This window comes from Epinephelus lanceolatus, chromosome 4 (genome assembly GCF_041903045.1).
Source record: "Epinephelus lanceolatus isolate andai-2023 chromosome 4, ASM4190304v1, whole genome shotgun sequence".
NCBI classification, from domain to species: domain Eukaryota; kingdom Metazoa; phylum Chordata; class Actinopteri; order Perciformes; family Serranidae; genus Epinephelus; species Epinephelus lanceolatus.
The window spans coordinates 26,371,077-26,394,323 of NC_135737.1; the positions used below are offsets into that span (position 1 = coordinate 26,371,077).

At 41.6% G+C, this 23,247-nt stretch overlaps 2 protein-coding genes across 3 annotated transcripts in view; both read left to right on the forward strand.

Moving 5' to 3' along the window:
- Positions 1–7,022, forward strand: part of arhgap35a (Rho GTPase activating protein 35a) — a 73,067-nt gene extending 66,045 nt beyond the window's left edge. The window contains exons 5-7 of the mRNA XM_033631648.2: positions 902–1,033; positions 2,571–2,676; positions 3,966–7,022. Coding sequence (XP_033487539.1) covers positions 902–1,033; positions 2,571–2,676; positions 3,966–4,455 — 728 coding nt within the window. The 3' untranslated portion in view covers positions 4,456–7,022. The remainder of the gene's footprint in view (positions 1–901; positions 1,034–2,570; positions 2,677–3,965) is intronic.
- A 3,862-nt stretch (positions 7,023–10,884) lies between these two features.
- Positions 10,885–23,247, forward strand: part of npas1 (neuronal PAS domain protein 1) — an 83,056-nt gene continuing 70,693 nt past the window's right edge. Inside the window, exons 1-3 of one of the 2 annotated variants that reach the window (XM_033631848.2) lie at positions 10,885–11,208; positions 12,119–14,001; positions 14,091–14,231. The gene's annotated coding sequence lies outside the window, so the exon portion shown is untranslated. The remainder of the gene's footprint in view (positions 11,209–12,118; positions 14,002–14,090; positions 14,232–23,247) is intronic. The other variant, XM_033631845.2, reaches the window with a different exon arrangement.

A 23,247-nucleotide genomic window follows, 5' to 3' on the forward strand; every position in this document is an offset into this window, starting at 1 on the left:
TGCTGCATAGACAGCCCAGTTATATGAAAAGACCATCTCTCCAGCAGTGAAACACTTTGTAAACTAAAATGATCCTATGGTACATTACCAAAGAGGCTGTTTGTTATTTAGTCATATTGATTAAATGATGAACTGAACAGGCCTGTTTGTGCAGACTTGTCTACAAGCTGTCTGCACAATCCCAAAACAACCACCAACAGTGAATTTTAAGTGAGCGATATGTATAAAAACCCAAGTACGCACACAAGTGTAATTTCACATTGTAATATCTCATCGTGACTTAGTACATTTTCCTGAAAATCAGTAACCAGACGGGCATGTCAGTTTTTGATCCAGAAAATTTAATACCAGACTTTAATAACAGACTAAATCACATTGATGCAAAACTCATATAAAAGTCCATTATTTCCATAAAACACTCCTGTTCATTGATTTGTCAAGCCACCATGCTGTCTTGTTGAATGTGTGCAGTTTTGGCTCAGTAATATGACGGGCTGCTAATAATAATAAATCAGCTTTTCATTGTACTCGAAGGTATATAACACAAAAAGGAAAGAAAATATGAAATAAAAAGTCTACAGCAGGGAGAACAGGTGCATTTTGAGACATCTTTTCAACTTTGTGTTAACCTTGGTACAGCTCTCTGATGGCATTGTTCCAAAGAGCTACTACAGCTTGTGTAAAAATTCCTAGGTGGACCTTTAATAAAAAAAAAGTGGTATAAACACTATAGAACAATCTCTGACAGTTTTATTGTCTCACGCTATATGTGATTTCACAGCCCAGTCAGTGGTGAGCCAACATTTCCAAAGCAGCCACCTCTCTTATTTACTGTATGCATGGTAAATTGTGATGAGTTTTGTTCTTCAAATGTCTTCTTTCCATGTCATTATTTTTCCAGATCACAACCTGGACCTGGTGGAGAAAGACTTCACCATGAACACAGTAGCCGGAGCCATGAAGGCCTTCTTCTCTGAGCTACCTGAGCCTCTGGTGCCCTACAGCATGCAGGGAGAGCTGGTGGAGGCCTTCAGTAAGTCCGGGGGCTCTGGTGTGAGGGCACATGGGGCACGGGGATGTGGGGGAGAGTCCTTCACAAAAACCCGAGGTGTATTGGATTTTGCCTTAAATCCTTTTCCCTTCTTTGTAACTTTTCTTTAACCTAACAAGCAAAACTCTTGCAATCCAAATCCATCCATGGGGAGAATTGGATTTGCCACTCGTTGAGGAAATGGGGAACGGAGGAAAAAAGGGATGGAGGAGAGAATATTTAAGGCTTGGAGAGGAAGGATGTGGGGATGATTGCACATGATGGAGGGATGCAGGAGCAATGTGGATAACGGGGTCTGGATGAAGTCATGAAAAAACAGTCATATGTTAGATAAACGAGGGCGCTCTCCACGGCCTCTCTTTTTCTCTTTGTGTCCTGTAATCTGTCGGAACGGAGATTTAAGGCATAGCTTAGTCTTGCATCGCGCCAGAGAGATTTACCCCCGGGCCGTGAGGCTGCTGTCACTCACCGAGCTCTGTGTGTGTGGGGTTTTTTTTTTTAACGGCCCCGGCGAGACCCTTCAGCCGTGACAGAGACCTGATAAAGCTCCTGCAGTCTGTGCCACAATAGAGGAAGAGAGAGTGAAAACAGAAAAGTGAGGTGGAGTTTAGAGACAAGAAAGCCTTCATTCGGTCGAAAATAGCAAATTGTGCTCAGCATTTTCAGAATTTGAGCTGTCGTTCTGTCACCCAGACTAAGAGGTGGAGAAAAAGAGGGATAGAGAGAGAGCTGGGCGTGTGGATTTTAGCGCATATTGTCATGGTGACGTTACTTTGAATAAGCTGTAGGAAGTTAAGTTTTGATTACAGATGATGGATGTACGGCAGGAGGAACTGGGGCTGTGTTAAGTCATTATGCCTCAAATCTGTTTTTGATCCACGCTGACCTCATTGTGGGAATACAAACTTAAATTCTCTGATTGTAAATCATGTTTGTGATGTGGACGAGAACATCTGCTGTTCCCACTGCTGCTCTCTGCCTCGCTCACACACACACACACACACACACACACAGGATGGACTGTGTTAGCTGGTGACGTCAGCTTTTCTGACTCACTCCTTGCTGCCATCAGGCTTAACACACCCAGTGTATGTGTGTGTTTGTGTGTGAGTTGCTGCAATCTGTAGGACATTGTTATGGGTGTATTTTTCTCCCCTGGAATGTGTGTGGTCTTTGTTGGCCGATTTTTTTTTTTTTTTTTTTTTTTTTTGAGAACTGTAGTGTGGAGTCCCTTTGAATCATGTGTGTGTGTTTTCATGACTGCGATGTGTGAAACTCGCACTGTTGTAGGATGAAATCACTGTGTCCTGCACAGATTTTTTGAGAGCTGAGTCCAATTGCTTTCACTATGCTCTTCAAACTCTCCTCTTCTCCATTGTACTCCCTCCCCTCCCTCCCCATCCCTCCTCATCTCAACTCTCACTCCCCTGACATCTTTTCCTCAGATTCCCCTAATCTTTTCTTTCAGCCACTTTCCTCACTCCTCTAACCTCTCTCTCGTCTCTCTGCCACCATTCAGAGATCAACGATAGGGAGCAGCGCTTCCAGACGATGAAGGACATTCTGCGCCGCTTCCCCAAGGAGAATTACGAGGTCTTCAAATATGTCATCAGCCACTTGAACAAGTGAGTGAGTGACGGGGTCAGAGTCTGCCTCTGACAGCCGTGCTGACTACACTGCCGGTCACCCGGTCAAGTGACCTAGCGGTGACATCACCGAAGCTAGCTCACTGACAGAATAGAGGTTGTTTTACTCAGGTTGAGTCATGATACATGTTAATGCAGTGGTTGTTTAACCCTATTTGTATGTGGATGACTGCTGTGCCTAATTTCATACTATACTGTACAGTCGTTTCCAGGCTAGAGGAACTAAGTACGCCCCTTTTTATTATGTTTGCTCGCAAGAACTATGAACAATCAAAGTCTTTAGACCGCCATTTTGATTGACCTTTTTTTAGCCACAATTTGAGAGTACAAAGGAACTATGAGTGACCAAGGTGTATGCTGATTGGTCAAACACATGAGCCAATGCTGTACTGGCAACCACCATTTTTAAAAACCTGTTAGCTGTGTAAACAACAGACAACACAAAACACAAACAACAGCTTGTAAAGAAAAAAATAAAAGAAAACAGACATACTGAGCATACATGTATCAGGAGAAATACAGCCCACAGGCAACTGTGATTCAGGAGGTAGAGGGGAAGATCAGCGGTTCGATCCCCGGCCTCCTCGAGTCCGCATGTCGAAGTATCCTTGGGCAAAGTAGCGAACCCCAAATTGCTCTTGGCTGTGCCACTGGTGTGTGAGAGTGTGTTTTAGCTAAGTAGCAGGCTGCACCTTGTGTGGTAGCCTCGACCAGTAGTGTGTGAATGTGAGTGTGAATGTGACATGCGTGACTAAAATAGAAAGGTGCTATATTAAAAGTGCATTTACCTTACAGCACAATTTTGACTCATCAAAGCGAAATACAAGAATCTTTGATACATTACATCAGCGTTTCTGTTGGCGGTGCAAATGCAAACCGAAAGAAAGCCCTTGACGGTATGCAGTTACCAAGGGAAAACACCTTATAGTACAGATCAGTGGTTCCCAAGAGGTCCCAAGATAAATCTGAGGGGTCACAAGATGATAAAAGGAATAGGAAAAAAAAGTTGCACAAAATTAAGCTTGTTTTTCCACAGTTTTTTTTTCTTGATGTAAAAAAAAAGAGATACTTAACCTATATAAGAACATTTTAGAAAATAAGAGCCCCGTGCTGTATGAATTTATGCCACATTAGGAGCACAAGAGATTAAGAGGACAACATCAGGTTTTGATCATTTGAAGCATCCCTTTGATAACATGTTATTTTGAAAATTAGGTTATGATTTGTGACTTATTAATTTCATCTTTTGGTTTCTTTGTGTTTCGCAGGGTGAGCCAGCACAATAAGCTGAACCTGATGACCAGTGAGAACCTGTCCATCTGTTTCTGGCCCACACTCATGAGACCAGACTTCACCACCATGGACGCCCTGACTGCCACCCGCACCTACCAGACAATCATCGAGAGCTTCATCCACCAGTGCGCGTACTTCTTCTACAATCAGCCTCTGGCCGACGGCCTCCCCGGCTCCCCCACCTCTACGCTCTCCTCTGGGGGCGGAACCTCGGCCTACTCCTGCATGGCTGGAGGCTACTCATCCTCACCGACTCCGTCCCCGACTCCCTACGTCCTCCCGGCCACCCCTCCTGTTATCCCACACTACGGCCCTCCTATCCACCACCAACACCACCACCACCACCACCATCAACATCAGTCCCCACCCCACTCTCCACCTCCTACTCCTCAGTCCCCGATCCCAGCCCTGCTGCCGCCCTCGCTGCACCCCCATCACCCCCCTACGGAACAACACACGCTGTGAACCAGGGATCAAGGGAAAGAGGAAAAAAAAAAAGACTGATAACGAGATTCAGAGAGATTTAAGGGTTTAGAATAAGAGATTTTGAAGTTTGGGAAGGAATTGAAGATAAATTGAAACGAGAACAGGAGGTAGGAAGAGAAGTCGGGAGAGATTGAGTGAGATGCAGTATGTACAGGGAGAAACCTACACGTTTGGGAGAAGACAGGGGCGTTTGACCCTCTGTTGCTTTTAGAAAAATGGACACACACACAAGGAAGAAAAGGGGAACACTGAAGAGCCTCTGAACTGGCAGTATGATCTTTCCCCCTCCTCGCCACTTTATCCCTTTGTCTCTCAGTCTCACTTCATCTAGACCTGCCCTCCTTGCCTTATAGAGAACCTACACACAAACACACTAATGAGTGAGACGTTGCCAGTAACTGTCAAAGGGACTCAGGGAGGGAAATGGAAGTGAGGTGGAAAGGAGAATGTGAACTCTTGTTATGTTGGGATTACTTCACCACACACACAAACAGACACACACTTGACACAAACACCCAGTGGCCGGTGTGCCTCCGACAACCATTCTCCTCAATCGCTTCGCCTCTAACTGCGCTTGGAAATTTGGTGGACGGCGCCCGTCTTTTTGCAATCCGACCCACCTACTGTACTGACCTGGGAGGCTGTGGCTGGGACAAAGTGGAGCAGAGAGCAAGTCCTGAACACGTTTGTTTATTTCGCCACTGTACAGAGGACTTAAGCAAGAAACACGTGTTACCACTCATCCGACAGGATGTTCTGTCCTCCGCGACACACGCATTCCTATCTATCAACCCCTCACAGAGCCACACACACGCAGACAAATTCAGTTTCAGTTGAGGCAGTATGCCAAGCACAGAATAAAAAAAAAATCTCAACCGACCGGATCTTCTAGGCAGCAAATTGGAGCAAAGGATTTTGGGAACATCGCTTTGCATTCTGGGAAGGCTCCTCCCAGTCTCCTGTTTGTTCTCTCTCTCTGGGTTTGAACTTCAACCTCATGCCCTGTCCATGTAAACACAGTAATTGGTCTAAATCTTGATTCTATATTGAGATTCCTACTGTCCCGATGCGTTTTTTTATTCTGTCCCTCATTTGACAAAATCTTGGGAAACAGAGAAACCCGGGCCCATCGCTCAATGAGTGGCCTTGTCTGTAAGTGTCTGTGTGACTGTCTATCTGTCTGCGTGTGCATGTATCCATGCCTTTTTGGTTTACCTGAATTTCCCTGCATTAGGCAGATAGTGGGAATAATTCTAGTGTTGGACCTTCACCTGTCATGTCGCTTCTTTCACGCTGTGGTGGTTTTTACGAGCGAGTTCAGTGCTGCAGTTATCCACAGTGAGGACCTTGTTCAAAAAGCACTTTTCTGAGCACTTTGAAGGCACATTTTAAATTGGAGCTGCCATGACATGACAGCCACCGTTCACTTTATTGTCAGTCCGCCCTACTCTCTCTCTCTCTGGGAGCACACCACTGACATCTAGAGGAAGAAATGGGTATCGCAGCCATAACCTCACATCCACTACTGCATGGGCGTAGCACCATTTTCCTACTGTGGTTTTTGTAGCGTCAGATTCTCTTCTAGGTGCAATTGTCATGATTTTTCATCACTGTATATCAGGTAAAATTAACTTTAGAGCTCATGAAATGTAAGAGTGTAAAAATAAGAAACGACGGCAGTTTTAAATCTGGTACAAATCAATGAGATTATATAGATTCAAGCTCTGTAGCCACATGTGGTTACATTGCAGTTGATTAGACGTGCAGTGAATAAAATTGCCTCTCTGTCTTTTGTTGTTAGTTTCCACTTCACCAAAGCACTCAGCCCTTTGCAAAGGAGTACATGCCGCTTCCCAGACGCCATATTTGAGTGGAAGGAAATGAAGACTTAGGAGATTGAGGCACAATGTAGCATTACAGGCCAGAGAGTAAGAGCTGGAAGCGAGGCTTTTTGCTTTGACAGGCGGGAGGAGAGGCTTTTTATTGTTGGAAATAATTGGTAACCACAGCTCCACGCCTCAGCACGCTGTCCTCTTAGGACACAGCGTCATGCCTCCAGAAAGGAGACTCAAACCTGCTCTCTGTGGACTTGAAATATAATTTGCAAGAGTGTAACCACTACACCAGACTCCCCCCGCTGTCACTGTTATGCCACCACATCCCCCTAGTCATTCCTAGTCCAAGAGAGACAGTTGGGTCTGGGAGAGACAGCAGACAGAACAGACAGTCCATTCATCCGTCTGCATGACTGGAACGGAGCATCACAGAATTCCTCGGCCCAGCCTGCTGTTACCGTAGAAACCAGCGAGATGGGGCTCGAGGAGAATTGCTGAGCCCTGATCGAAGCAGCTTTTGAAGTGTGTGTGTGTGTGTGTGTGTGTGTGTGTGTGTGAGAGAGAGCTTGAGAAAGTGCGTGTGCATGTGAACCTATGTGTGTTAATGTTAAGCAGATGCTCGCCAAGGTCACTTATTCTGTTTGACACTGAATTGCCTCTCTGCATGTCTCCGCAGACTGTCCTCTCTGCCCAAAAGGAAAAAGAGAAAAACCTTTTAACCAATCACTGAACTCCTAAAGGAGCTTTTATAAGTCTACACTACCTATTTACCTTGTGTGTGGGTGTATTTGTGTGTGCGTGTGATTAGAGGATAGAGGAATTAAGAGTGTGTGTTTGGGTGGGTGGGTTTGAGCTAACATGCTAGCAAGCTGTGCTTGGCAGACGGCCAGACACCAGCGTGATCCAAATAAACGTGAAGGAGAGGAATGCAGTTCTCCTTGCGGTCATTACCCCGCTGTGTAACCCTGTTAGCTCGTCCAGATTACACACACTGATCCTCAGAGAAAGTGTGAGAGAGATGGGGGAGATTGGGGAGAGCAAGAGGGAGGGAAGACAGACAGCAAACGGGTGAATGGGATCATTATTTGGGAGACGGAGGGAGGAAGGAGGGGTGACCACTGGTACTTGTGTGTGAACGCCAGCCAGTGGCGTTGCCTGTGTATATCAATGTGTTAATACTGAACTGACTGTGAGGCAGCCAAAGACTGTGGAAAAAAGGGTCGAGGGAGAGATGGGAAGCAAAGTGACAGTTTAGAAGAACAATTGAATTAAAAATGTGACTTTGGTTCAGCGATATTATGTGGCTGCATTGCTTTTATTTTTCTTTTTTGTTTTGTTTTGCAACAATGGTGACAGATGTCTGTTAAGTTAAAATGAGAAACAAGCAAAACTATATTCAAATGGTTGTTTATTGGTATGTTAGGGGGTCTAACACTTTGCCCTTTAGTCAGTGGTGATAGAAAAAAAAAGTTTCTTTTTATGTTTTATTTTAATAATTAAAAAATACAAAGCATTTTTTTTTTTTTTTAACAATTTCTTTGTGAACGATTGAGAGACCAGCCCAGTATAGTGCATGATTTCTTCCCAACCAAGGAAGAGGGCTCCACCACTCTCACTATTTAAGAGATGATTAAAAAAAATATTAAGAAATAATGGGGGAAAAGAAAATAATAAAAAAATGAAGTACTGTAAAGTGAAAAGATAACATCAAACAAAAAAACTGTCATTATTTGCTGAGTATGGTAATTTGTCTCAATGGGAATGGTGTATACAGCAAGGCCTTATGTGATCTGTATCATAGTTAATAAATCAAATCTTGTAAAGCTTCTGCTTCTTGTCTCTTTGTTACACATGGGTGATTATTGACACATGCAACAGGTGAGGATGTCCTGATCAAGTTTGAGAAAAAATGTGAACGTCCTGGGACACAGTCTGCATTTAGTGTAATGCATTCTTAGCACTAATGACTTTTCCTGTGAGGTAACACTCATCCAAATTTCCCAAATCTATTGTTTAAGTCAGAAAATTGTGCACAGGCATGAAGGTATATTATTAGTGTGATTCTTGATTAGTCTGGCAATTATTTTCTTGATTGATCATTCAGTTGTTTGTCTACAGAATGTCAGAAAATGGTGACAAATGTTGATCAGTGTTTCCCAAAACCCAAGATGACATCATCAAATGTCTTGTTTTGTCTACAACCCAAAGATTTTCAGTTAACCGTCATAAAGGGGTAAAGAAATTAGACAGTCTTCAAATTTAAGAGGCTGAAATCAGAGAATTTTGCCTTTTTTCCCCCTAAAAAAACCAGATCGATTATGAGATTAGAAGGCGATTAATCTTATGGTTGACAACTAATTGAATAATCGTGGCAGCTCTAGGCAAGAAATGGTCCACACTTGTGGTTCCCAACCTCTCTGGCTTGTGACAACATGAAAAAAAGACATCTTTTTGCAACCCCTCATCAGTGGTTGTGACCAGTTTTACCAAAATGAGAGATTTGCCTTCCTTCGTTTACTCTTTCAATTCGATTTTATTTATTTATTTTTGAACATTTGAAAAAATAGAATAGAATATATTGTAGAAAAAATCCTACAAAACAGAGACAAACAATAAATCATGAACAGACTCACAATGAGAAACATAAATTTACATTTCATGTCCGAAAAGGAGCAGGAAGTCTAGCCCTACCCACAATCCCAAACTGTACTAATCCATCACTAATCAAACTGTTACAAAAATACACTCTCCTCACCATCGATCAACCACACATTTACCTCACTGCAGTTTTTAATACCTGATAACCAGTGTTACCCGTGTACAAAACAAATATGAAACAGTATCACCCTGAGTGTGCTTTACAATCCCTCTAATCGTGTCTGTACATTATGAAAATACTGTCTTCGTACCTCTTTTTAAACTGCCTGATATCTTTACAAAGTTTGATTTCTTCACCAGGTGCATTCTACACAACTTAAACAAAAGTTAAGAGACCTGAAGAGGTGAAACTATCCAGTATTTCCCTATAAAGACTATAAAGATAGCTTAATTAAACTGCTGAAAAGTAGAATTACACAAGACAGAATAAGCAGTATGCATGTTAGTCTGGAAATTAACTTGAAATATTACGTATTAGATTTTATATTCCAAGATAATTAACTTGACAAACTAACTCAGAAATCTGTCCCTGCGTATGGCAAACATGTAGCAGCCACATGCAGGTCTGCATCGTATATTCAACTTCCTGCTGAGTCACTGATTAAGATACATGACATCCATTTTACAGATGTTTCTGCTTTAAGTAGAAGCAGTCTGGGGGTCTATATAGGCGTGTCATGATAAAAAGTAACATAACAAAGAGCAATGAACTTTAAGTCTGACCAGAAATGGCAGCTTTATATGACTCAACAGTTTTTTTCTGTTCATTCTGCTTAGGCACTTAGTCATACAGTGGTCGGGAAAACCCAGCTGTTTATTCTGACATCATGCTGGCTAAAATGTTGCTGACATTCTTATGTTAAAAAAAAACAAAACGTGAACACAAGGGCAACATCAGATATATAGACATGACCTCGATCATTTTCACTGACTTCAATAAGTGGATAACATAATTATCATGGCAGGCCAGGCTCTACGTCTTTGTCAAGGACACTTTGGCATGTGGACGGTCACACACCTTACGATTAATGGTCACTCTGCTCCTCTAAATGCCAAACAGAGATACAGCGGGCCGGCCCAGGATGCAGTTTTTGGGTGGAGGAACGAAACACACAGTGTGTACACGACTAGTAGGTGAAGAACAGTTATCTATCCACCCTAGGTGTTACTGTGTCCTAAATAGAAATACAAGTATTTACAGTCACAGGAAGACGTGCATACTTTAATTTATAAACCTTCCTAAAAGTTTAGTTGCACTCAACTTGTGACAATCATTGTATCACGGTGTGTAGCTCTGCTGTCTCTGCACGCTGTTGGAGGGCCACTAAAGCCACATGGGGCACCAGGCGAGGTCACAGCACCCCACGGGGCCCTCCCAGTTCTTCTGAGAGCGGCCCGAGAAGGGCTCCGCCTGTGCCATTTTCAGGGTGATGTAAGGACTCGGGTCCCTGTGAGGGTGATGTGAAGGCCTCACTGCCATTTCATGGTGCCCTCATCTGACCTTTTCATTGAGTCAAACCAAAGGAAATCCATGTCCATGACCTTTGTGGTGCATCTCTCTCCATTCTGGCACAGGAAGAAAAAAAAAGCGAGCGCAGCTGATTGGGAATGAAAAGGGCAGGCCCGTGTGCACACAGGACACATGACCCTTGAACTCTAACCTTTAAAGAGTGTCACGAGGGAGAGAGCGGTGTGGGATTTGATTGGAAGTCAAATATGGGGATCGTCAACATTGCTTTACGGGCCAATGTAGGCACTCAGGGCTGTCAGGGATGCCAGGATTGATGCAAAGATGATACTTTGCAAAGTTAAAGCAGCCCATAATCCATTTAACTAATTTACAGTTATCTAAAATCCTAATTTTCTTTAATAAAACGTCCTCACAGGCATTTTGCTGCCTTTCCTTGTGCGTGCACAAACTCGCCACTAGGAGGCTGACTTGTCCCACACTACCCATCATCCATAGCTCTGCTGTATCCGGGTAAAGGAGGCAAACGCCGAGCATGGACCTAATTGATTGGGTCAAGGTTTGGATGTCAACATTGAGACGACGCTTTAATCCCGCGCTCACAGTGAGATGAATGCGTGAGACGAGCATCTGAAGACTTTTCTCATTGATGTCGAGCTACACTTCCCCTCTCACAGTTTGAAGTTGGTGGAGGAAAAAGGGTTTGACTAAACTCCAGAGATTGTGTGAGGAGTCGGAGGAGGAGGAGGAGGAGGAGGGGAGCTCGGCAAAGTAAGCCTCGGAATAAAGACAAAGAAGTTAATTTGAAGTCATTGTTGCTCTGTATTAGAGGCGTGATGTGCTTCTTCAGTGCGAGGCATGACCAAAAAAAAAAAAAAAAGTTGTGAGGTAGACAGAGAGGAGGAGGAAGGGGACATATATGGAGAGAAAGAGACTAGTCTTATGATGAGTCGAGGCACGTATCTCCGCTCAACCGTGTCTTTCTGGGCTTCGAGCTCGCAGCTGCGGCGGCGGGTATTGAATTCAGATGCGGCCTGTCTCTCCGCTCCGGCCGCTACAGGTGGAAATGCTCTTATCAATACGGACTGTCCGAGCCTGACTGCGGGCCGATCCGTCTCATTGATGATTTTAGGTGCCCCTGCCCTCCCTCTCCTCCCCGAGGAGCCCATTGATTAATGTCTGGGTCACAGTGATATTTCCATATTGATGGCTCGATTGATGACGGCGCTCCAGGAACAAGCCGTATTGACCAGCAGCAAAGTGATACGTTTCAAACTGTTTGGCGGATGTATTTATGTATAATGGGCATAATGAGGGTTAGGTACATCTGGCGGAGGCGCAGGAGATCTAGGTGAAAGATGAAGTGCATGTGCGAAGCGTGTAAACGCAGCGATGCTCTGTATCCTGGGAGGAAAAACATCAATATTCCTGCAATAACAACAACCTTTTATACTCTCACAGCCATCACAAGCAATGGACACATTACCACTATTAATACCTCAGTGTGACATTGTGCTTTATGGCATCTTCACCATCCTGTATTACAAGATCAGATAGCCTAACTTAATTGATCACCAGGTACAAAACTAATAATAAATCAAAATTAGAAAGCTATATAGGTAGTTTGCAAAGATAAACTGTACGTGCAATGTTTCTACTAAATAGACTCCTCATCTTTAAGGTCATTTGTTCCAAACCTGGAAGACAGGACGCCCTGATGTGTCACAGAAGCAATCTGAGGGGTCATGAGAGGCTCAACAAGGTAGGAAACAGTAAACGCAACACACAAAATTATGCTTATTTTTGCTAACTTTTAAATCTCTCCTACAGTTTTGCCATCTGCAGGAGTCCAAACACCATTACAACCAATCTGAGAAAGGAATAATAATTATTTGTAGAGCTTTCCAAGAAGAAGAAAATACAGAACAAAAGTGATACTAATAAAACATAAGCATATGCATATGCCTTCACCAACTTAAACACATATATACCTGTAAGTATGCAGGCATGTGCACATGGCTGCAAATGCATACACACCCATACACACAGTAAGTCTATCAAGTGTCAGGAAAGGCCACTCTGTAAAAGTCAGACGAGGTTTAAAGACGTGAACAGAGTCAGCTAATGGAGCAAGAACTGAAAAGGCTCGATCGCCTTTTGTCTTTAACCTGGAATGAACCGAACACTTTGCTCATATTGTAGCTGATGGACATCTGTAACATGTGACTACGGGTGCTGGGGGGGTTTAAAAGGTTTAAAGGTGCTTCATGTTGGAAAATTGGGGCAACAACTTTTGGATTCCTAAATGTAGTCAGTGAGGAACTTTGTGCAAATATACCTTGAAAATATTACAGCAAAAATGACCAGGGAGAATCCCATAAATGCCACATGAAAAAGGACGTTTAAGTAACTAAATTATTATCAGAAACTCCTACAAATATCAGGTCGTAATAGGTTGCATGCTGGTCAGCAGCAAAAAAGACTGTACAAAACAGACCCAGCAATCACTGCTCTGATAAATGAGTTTTCAAAGTGGGTTTCAAACAAGTCAAATTATCTGTGCCCAAATTGCAGGTGCAGTGTTAAAGAAACTGCGCTGTTATTGAGCAGAGACCTGTCTTGAGAATCACATATGTCAAAATCAGAAAAAGTAGCTGTTATAAGGATACAGTATGATGGACAAACAGGAGTGCGCATGACTTTAGCAAGTGCTGCTTTTGACACGCAACCTAATGTGACCTTTGCAGCTATGCTTGTAATGGTGATTTAGTTATTTTAAAGTTGTTAAGTGGGGTGTTTACATGCATTTGTCAGCCTCTTACCGCTATGGGAACATATTGCTGTGATATTTCCACGCTATCTTTCTAAAACTGTCTAGTTTTTTCTTCATCAGGTCAAGTGCACACACTGCATAATGCAGAACAACTCCACAGAGGGCCCAGAGTTGTGAACCCAATTTTGCAGACACCCAATTTAAAGGACGGGCAGACAACAACATGATTCTGTGGGACTTGTTCTGCTTGTTGTGGAGATTACTTCGGAGGCAGAGGGCATTGTGTGGAGATGGTAGTCAGTGGGAAAAAAAATCAAGCCTTGAGCAGAACTGATCCCACTTTACGCTTTTAGGGTCAGTGGTCGAATAGGACGCTCGGCCTCCAGGTCCCCGTGACATGGATCAGGGGCCCCAACGTATATCTGCTGATTACATCTCCTGAAGTGGAAAAAATGCAAATAATAAATGTATGAGCAACGTGCTTGTTTTTTTGCTTGATTAATTATGCCGTTTAATTCCAGATCCACCACGCCGCTCCACCGTATAATTTCCCAGTGGTCTTGGCTGTTTCTTCTCTCACATGCGCTCTCTCCTTTTTTTTCCTCATTGCAAAATGAATCATGGATCCAACCGTCTGTACCCGGGGGAGAGCGGCGAGCTGGCGAACGAGCTGACCAATCATGAGCATCAGAGGCAGACACACAGACGGAGGGAGCCTATTGTTGTGTGCTGCACTCATCAAGTTAGGAGACAACTACCGATTTGGCCTGAAGAAAATTAAAAGATGGAGTGTAAGGAGACGAAATAACCAGCTTCATTTGTGTTTGTCAGTCTGTTTTCTCTCTCTGTTGTTACATTAAATCTCCTCTTTGCGCCGCAGCTTATCCAGTCAGACTGGCCAGTGTGTGTTTATCTGAGTGGGTGGCAGAGACTCAGCGCCATTCATAATGTCAACTGGGACCATGACCGCTCCTCTATTCCCAGCCTGGCCAACCCTCTCTCAGCCTCCTGACAGTTCCAGGTTAGCCTCTCTCTCCTCTATCCCCTGGCCCTCCTCTTCTCTCTCCTCCAGCTTTCCTCTCTAGCTCTCCCAGGGGCCCCACTGAGAATACTGCTCAGATCCAGGCCTCTGAGCCCCAAAGCCGGCCCTAATCCTCCGCATCGATCGCCCTGAGAATTTCCTCCCCAGCACAGCAGGCCCCGCTCCCCGGCACTCACACTTCTCGACCCTGAACAGCCAGCACTTCTCAGTTAGAGACAGAGAAAATAGGGTTGGGCACATTACCTGTGTCTTCCTAACAGATGAGTTTTTTTGATGTGATTTGTTATTTGGTGCTTATAGCAGGCTATACGTCGCTCCAGAGAGCGCTGATGTTGTTGCCTCCCCAAATTCAGTTAGATTTGACTGTAATAGGCTCAGTTAACATCTCACAATGTTTCAAACTGATCTATCTGTACAGTCTTTTTCTAACACAAGTGGCAGTCAGGAAACTGGCCTAGATGTTGTTGCTATTGTATTCAGTGATCCCCAACCAGGCATGCTTGTACCTCAGGGGGTACTTCTGCAGTTGCTAGTGGGAACTTTGGAAAAGAAAGAGTTGCTATTACGAATGCGTGAAAAGTCTAAACAGGTAGCTAAAAGTAATGTATTAGATGATTGAAATAGTATGAAATAGTAAGCTAAAGGTGATGGATAAATGGTCAAAATAGTAAGCTAAAAGTGATGTATGAATGGTCAAAATAGTAAGCTAAAAGTGATGTATAAAGGGTCAAAATAGTAAGCTAAAAGTGATGTATAAATGATCAAAATAGTTAGCTAAAAGTGATGTATGAATGGTCAAAATAGTCAGCTAAAAGTGATGTATAAAGGGTCAAAATAGTAAGCTAAAAGTGATGTATGAATAATCAAAATAGTTTGCTAAAAGTGATGTATAAGTGGTCGAAATAGCTGGCTAAAAGTGATGTATGAATGGTCGAAATAGTCAGCTAAAAGTGATGTATAAAGGATCAAAATAGTAAGCTAAAAGTGATGTATAAATAATCAAAATAGTTAGCTAAAAGTGATATATAAGGGTCGAAATAGTAAGCTAAAAGTGATGTATAAATAATCAAAATAGTTAGCTAAAAGTGATGTATAAATTGTCAAAATAGTAAGCTAAAAGTGATGTATAAATGGTGAAAACAGTTAGCTAAAAGTGATGTATAAATGGTCAAAATAATAAGCTAAAAGTGATGTATGAATTGTCAAAATAGTAAGCTAAAAATGATGTATGAATTGTCAAAATAGTAAGCTAAAAGTGATGTATAAATGGTCAGAATAGTTAGCTAAAAGTGCTGTATAAATGGTCAAAATAGTTAGCTAGAAATGATGTATAAATGGTTGAAATAGTTTGCTAAAAGTGATGTATAAATGGTCAAAATAATAAGCTAAAAGTGATGTATAAATGGTCAAAATAATAAGCTAAAAGTGATGTATGAATTGTCAAAATAGTAAGCTAAAAGTGACGTATGAATCGTTGAAATAGTTAAAAATGGTATATAAATAGTCAAAATAGTTAGCTAAAAGTGATGTATAAATGGTCAAAATAGTCAGCTAAAAGTGATGTATAAATGGTCAAAATAGTCAGCTAAAAGTGATGTATAAATGGTCAAAATAGTAAGCTAAAAGTGATGTATAAATGGTCAAAATAGTTAAAAGTGATGTATGAATGGTCAAAATAGTCAGCTAAAAGTGATGTATAAATGGTCAAAATAGTTAGCTAAAAGTGATGTATAAATGGTTGAAATGGTCAGCTAAAAGTGATGTATAAATGGTCAAAATAGTCAGCTAAAAGTGATGCATAAATGGTCAAAATAGTTAGCTAATAGTGATGTATAAATGGTCAAAATAATAAGCTAAAAGTGATGTATGAATTGTCAAAATAGTAAGCTAAAAGTGATGTATGAATTGTCAAAATAGTTAGCTAATAGTGATGTATAAATGGTCAAAATAATAAGCTAAAAGTGATGTATGAATTGTCAAAATAGTAAGCTAAAAGTGATGTATGAATTGTCAAAATAGTAAGCTAAAAGTGACGTATGAATGGTTGAAATAGTTAGTTAAAAATGATGTATAAATGGTCAAAATAGTTAGCTAATAGTGATGTATAAATGGTCAAAATAGTTAGCTAAAAGTGATGTATAAATGGTCAAAATAGTCAGCTAAAAGTGATGTATGAATGGTTGAAATAGTTTGCTAAAAGTGATGTATAAATGGTCAAAATAATAAGCTAAAAGTGATGTATAAATTGTCAAAATAGTAAGCTAAAAGTGATGTATGAATTGTCAAAATAGTAAGCTAAAAGTGATGTATAAATGGTGAAAACAGTTAGCTAAAAGTGATGTATAAATGGTCAGAATAGTTAGCTAAAAGTGATGTATAAATGGTCAAAATAGTCAGCTAAAAGTGATGTATAAATGGTGAAAACAGTTAGCTAAAAGTGATGTATAAATGGTCAAAATAATAAGCTAAAAGTGATGTATGAATTGTCAAAATAGTAAGCTAAAATGATGTATGAATTGTCAAAATAGTAAGCTAAAAGTGATGTATAAATGGTGAAAACAGTTAGCTAAAAGTGATGTATAAATGGTCAGAATAGTTAGCTAAAAGTGATGTATAAATGGTTGAAATAGTTTGCTAAAAGTGATGTATAAATGGTCAAAATAATAAGCTAAAAGTGATGTATAAATGGTCAAAATAATAAGCTAAAAGTGATGTATGAATTGTCAAAATAGTAAGCTAAAAGTGATGTATGAATTGTCAAAATAGTAAGCTAAAAGTGACGTATGAATCGTTGAAATAGTTAAAAAATGATGTATAAATAGTCAAAACAGTTAGCTAAAAGTGATGTATAAATGGTCAAAATAGTCAGCTAAAAGTGATGTATAAATGGTCAAAATAGTTAGCTAAAGTGATGTATAAATGGTTGGAATAGTAAGCTAAAAGTGATGTATAAATTGTTGAATTAGCTAAAAGTGATGGATAAATGGTCAAAATAGTAAGCTAAAAGTGATGTATAAATTGTTGAATTAGCTAAAAGTGATGGATAAATGGTCAAAATAGTTAGCTAAAGTGATGTATAAATGGTCGGAATAGTTAGCTAAAAATGATGTATAAATGGTCAAAATAGTAAGCTAAAAGTGATGTATAAATGGTCAAAATAGTCAGCTAAAAGTGATGTATAAATTGTTGAATTAGCTAAAAGTGATGGATAAATGGTTGACATGGGATTCCCCAAAAACTTGGTATTTCACACAGATGAGCGTGGTTTTGCAGGATGCAGCAATGTATGCTTTAGGGAGTTCTGTAAACGTCTCATCCCATGCTCTGACTGCATGTTCATACTTTATACAATTACCTGCACACACCTTTGTAAGAATACAGGACAAAGACCCTGAATTATTTCTAGTTTGGTGAAAATCAGAAGTTGGACTGAGTGGCAAGGTGTGGACTGGTTTTATTTCTAAAGCTTGGAAAATTAGGCAAACTAGACGGCATAATACACGCTGCAAGTATGAAGTCAAACAGAATATGGGCTGCTACTCAGGTGGTATATTGGTCTCACACCTATACAGTACATGGAAATTGATAGTCTGCCACGCAAGCCAGTTGCTCTCAGATTACAGCCTCGTCATCTGAGCAGATTTTTGTTGTTGGACATAATTTAGTCCATTGAAATGTCATTATAATTTAGCTCTGTTGAGTTGGAGATATTTTACAGTATGACATTATGATGGTCAGTGTGAGAATTTATCAGCAGCCAGGTAAACGTCATTTGAAAATCTAAATCTACTATTAGTCGCAATTGCAGCCATGCCCACAGTACAAGGAGTAAAAATCTCAGTGTATCTTTTAAGATCAATTATCACAAAAATTAAATAAATCATCGCCATTTGAAGTTGCAATTTGGTATGAAGCTTTGTGTAGGTTTCATCTTGAGGTCAAGACAATGTGTGGGTTAATAAAAGTAATAGATAAATGGTTGAAATGCCCCGCTTTTGTCACTCTTGTAATAGTACGCAAACATGACCAAAATGGCCAAACAGTTTACAGCTAAATTGCATGTTATATTACCGTTAGAATATCCACTTTTATATAATCAGTAGTGTTAAATATCATCCAGTTCAAATGCAGGTGAAATGCTGACGTCGATCAGGGGGTACTTGTTTACCTGATAAGGCTGTGAGGTTACATCAGTTGGGACCACCGCTCGACTGTGAGGAGCATTGCACAAGTTTGAAATACACAGTTCAGTTGTTGAAAATCTCTGAGAAATCTAAAATGCAGAGCTCCTGGCTTAAGGATAGGCTGTATTTCCATCCATCATGCTGATGAAGATGGAATAATGGAAGATGGTGTATGCTATACAACTCTGCTGGAAGATGAGAAAGCATCATTACTGGAGTCCTCCTGGGAGAGCTCCCAACCAACAGTCTATGCCGCGTAACATACTTGTTCATAATTTATTTACGCGGCAAGCATCCCCTGGACTCTGTACTCTGTGTGTGGGTGTATGTGTGTCTTTTACAGCAAGTGTAGAGGTATTTGAGAGGTATTTTCCTCTACCTCTGTCTGCTTCTGAACAAAACCAGCAAGGCTATGTATCCAGTAGTGGATGATTAAACCTCATACTTTATTAACACGTTTGCTGTGTGGTCATCCCAATGATGAACAAGAGGGGGGTGGGGGGGGGGGGGGATTTGGAACATTTGGCCCTGTCAAAATGCTGCCATGTGGACCAGTTAGAGCATCTCTGTCAATACTGGCATTTAAGAGCCAGTACAGATGGTAATGTATCAATACTCTGTTTAAACAGGGCTCTGAGCCACATTTCTAAATCTGCCCCAGAGATATTTTGGGGAAAATCTGTTTCCAGTCCTTCTTGGGTAAATTTACAAATCTGGTTGACTTGTGGTCCGCTGCGTTGTCACAATATACTGCAGATCCATCTTTTATCTGCATTTTGGATTTTAATGCGACAGATAAATTCAGTAATTATGTACCTTTTACTCTCTCTGCCTGTCTTCCTCACACTCTCTATACCTTTTATTCATTAGCTTTTTTCTACCTGAGCTGACCGCACACCCTTAGCAGTCACACACACACCCACACATCCACACACACACTCTATTTTTGCAGCTTTTACCTCCATCTCCTCCCTCCCAGACCTCTATACTTCAGTGCGTTGCTCTTTCCTCTCATACCTCTCCTTCCCTGCCCTTTCCTCAAGTCTGCTTCCTTCCTTCACTCACTCTCCTCCCGTTATACCCTTGCACTTCCTACTCTCCTCTTGTCCGCTCCCCCCCCCCCCCCCCCCCCCCTCCTCTCTCCCCTCTTTCTCTTTATTAATTTATTGGGTTGTTATTCTCCTTGCCTGGCTCTGCTAATGAAGGCAGGATGCAGATGAGGGCGAAGGTCGTCTCCGTAGCGATCGACCCCACCGCCCCGCAGTATGGCACTCTGACTGGCACAGGTCAGTGGCAGCTGTCAATCAAAACACACACACATGCACATTCACGTGCACATGCAGTCTCACACAGACACACACACTATCATTAAAATACATTCATACACAAAGATATGAGCCATCACAATTAACAATTCATAATTAGCTATGCAAATTCAGATGCTGTGGAGCACAAACTTTGCCAGGCTCTTATAGCAGTTTCGGTATATAATCCCTCATCATGAAGCAGGCAGCAACATGCGACCCCTAATCATAGTTTGTACATGTCTGTGAGCTTGTGAGCAGCTTAACCAGTGAATTTTCCCTCTCAGATTTTTGCATTTTTACAATTTTTACAGGCCTGAGGACGTAAAACTGTCTGGAATTTAAAAAGGAAAAAAAGCAAAGATTAAAAAGTAGAAGTCCATAAAAACGGACTGAATTTTGAGTAGTTTATTAGGTCAAGCCATCCTCCATTTAGTCTACCCTAGTGGACAGTGAGACAGTGTGCTGTAAGACACTTTGGACAAACAGTATATACTCAGTATAACTTTGAACAGTATTGTTCAACAACAATAACTCAATCTAAAGCCTCCAAATCTATCATTAAGTTGCCATAATCAACATATCTCTAAAACAGTTCACCTTCATTAAAGAAGAATTCATTGCAGAGCTGGTTTATTAGACTGCATCTGAATCAGATAAGATTTATTACCAGGTAGGTTTTCACTTATAAGGAATTTGCTTTGGTTTAAGCATAATAAGTCAAAATAAAAATAAGAAAAAGTACTGCAACACTTAAGAAGATAAATATAGATAAAAAAGTTAAAATGAAAAGTACTTTCAAAAAAGTACTTTAACATAAAAAATGCTTTGGTTTTAACTAATTAATTGATGACTGAAAGTGTTATTTAATGTTCTATGGGTTGGCTGATCCACATATATAAGTTAAAGATTTTCCGCAAATGTTGGGCTGATTTGCCGGCCAGCTGGGAGCGTTTATACACACAGGCGGAAAGGCGAGTTGATCCGAGACGCCCAATTTTCCACCATGTAGGGTAGTTATAAGCCCATTTTAGATAGGAATTGTGCAAATTTGCAGGAAAGCCCAATCTGTCTTTTTTCAGCATTGGCAGTATAAAAACAAAATCGAGGAGGGTGGCAAAATGCAGCCTACCTACTTTTGTTTATACAGAATGCGCCTTTTTCAGGGCAATGGGGGGCGTGAGCAAGTAACAAAACGTGTAGCTCAGCGTGTGACGTAAACAGTGACATGGGAGGGAAGCCGCGGCTAGTCAGGCGGCTATTCTCTCATAAATCGGCCCGTTCTTCACCATCCCCGTCATCTGATGGTTAATGGCCTCTTCGTTTATGGGTGCAAGGAGGCTGCGCTATTCCTTGTCTCCCCAGTTGCTCATCTTTACAGAGTCTGTCAGGTTTGCGTTTCCCTCTTGCTACTAGCTGCTCCATAATTACTGCTATCAGCTGTTTCCTGTTTATTTATTTATTTTATTTAATTATTTTTTTTAAAGATATTTTGGGGGGCATTTTTGCCATTAATGGACAGGACAGGTAAGCATGAAGGGGGGAGAGAGAGGGGGGATGACATGCAGCAAAGGGCCACAGGCTGGATTCAAACCCGGGCTGTTTCCTGTTGTGGCCAGTGGGTTGCACATGCGACGTCATCAACAGCTCCTCCCACAAGTCTTCAACAGCCCCTCCCGATGCGGAAGGCGGCCTCGGTCTGTTTAAACTAAAAGGGTTCCGCCAATATGTCTACCCTATGAGGCGGAAAATTGGGCGCCTCAGATCAACTCGCCTTTCTGCCTCTGTGTGTACAAACGCTCGCAGCTGGCTGGCAAATCGGCCCAACATTTGTGGAAAATCTGGCAGTGTAAAAGGGGCTATATTGGCGGAACCCTTTTTAGCCCCTTTAACACTGCCAGATTTTCCACAAATGTTGGGCTGATTTGCCATTACAGTCATTCTTCCGGCTGCAATGACTGTGCAGAGACGCAGATACTGCAGACCTGGAAATGCTGACCAATCAGAGCAGACTGAGCTTGTTTAGGAGGGGAGCTTAAAGAGACAGGTGCTACTATGAAGTGTCAGATAGAGGGTGAATACAGGAGTTCAGGCACAGACAGTATGAGGATCATGTTTCTGACCAAAACATAGTTTAGTTTTGACCAATCATGTTTTATCAACACTGAAACATGTAAACATGTTCTATTAGAGGCCCAAACTGTGAGTATGACCCTGAAAATGACTTTGTTGAGCCTCTGACTTTTCATGTAGCGCCACCATGAGGTTGACATTTGTGGTTCTGAGGGAAATGTCTCAACCACTGATGGATAGATTGTTGTTATATTTGGTTCAGATATTCATGTATCTTTCATGTAACAACACATTCTCACTCCAACCTTGTCACATACTGACGTTTGATCATGGACTTTCCATGTCCACATACGACGTGCAGGATACCCTGGGTGGGTTGGTTGTTGACGTTCTGGGACACCATGTCAAATTCTGCCTGTTACATGCATTGTCTTATTTCAAAATACACTTCCGTTCTCACAGGAAATTTAATATTTACATACAGTCTCTTTCACAATAAATGCACTACATCGGTACAAAAAACGCAAGTTGACGTTTTTTTTCCGTCAGCAACAAACACACATGGTTGGGTTTAGGAAAAATGAACAGGGTTTGGCTTTAGAATCTTACAGGAGGCGAACACTGTCTTGGGTGGAAGTTGGAAGTTGTTTGTTGGACCCATCCACCACTCCTCCTTCCCGCCCCAGTTGGACTTTCGCCGCCGTAACTTGTGTCCTTGTCCCGCTGCGTTTCCCCCTGACCCCCTGAATGCCTTCTTTTGTTGATTTCTGATGCTGCAAGTCACTGCCCAAGCGCCAGAATTCGCTGACTTTGGAGTGAGACCGGGCTCATTGTAATCACTTAGGTGATTACCTGACTTTGAATCAAGCACCATCATTAGGTCAAAAATTTAATTTGTCCAGTAGTTTGGTTTATGACTAAATACCTGCAAGACTAATGGAATTCCCATCAGCCTCAGCTCATTTGTGTTTGATGCTAATTAGCAAATGTTAGCGTGCTAACAGGCTGAAATAAGCTGATGAACCTGGTATATGTTATACCTGCTAAACATTGTGAGCATGTTAGCATTTAGCTCAAAGCATTACTGTGTCTACGTACAGCCTCACTGAGCCACTCAACATAGCGTGTGTCTTCTTTTCTATCTTGTTAATCATATTGTAACCCTTTAGGGGGTCCTGACCCCCAAGATGGAAACCACAACCATATAGAACATCAAGTGTGTCCAAATGGCATCACCTCAACACCTACACACACAAATACACTCACAGATAGTCTTTTATTTAACACACATTAACTATTACACATGTGTGTGTGTCCACAGGTTGTGTTATAGCAAAGATTGTAACCCCTGCCCTGCCGTTCATTGGCCTCGACATGGTGAAGACCTCTGAATTGCTCCTCCCTGCGTCCCGTATCCCAGTACTTGTAGCATTT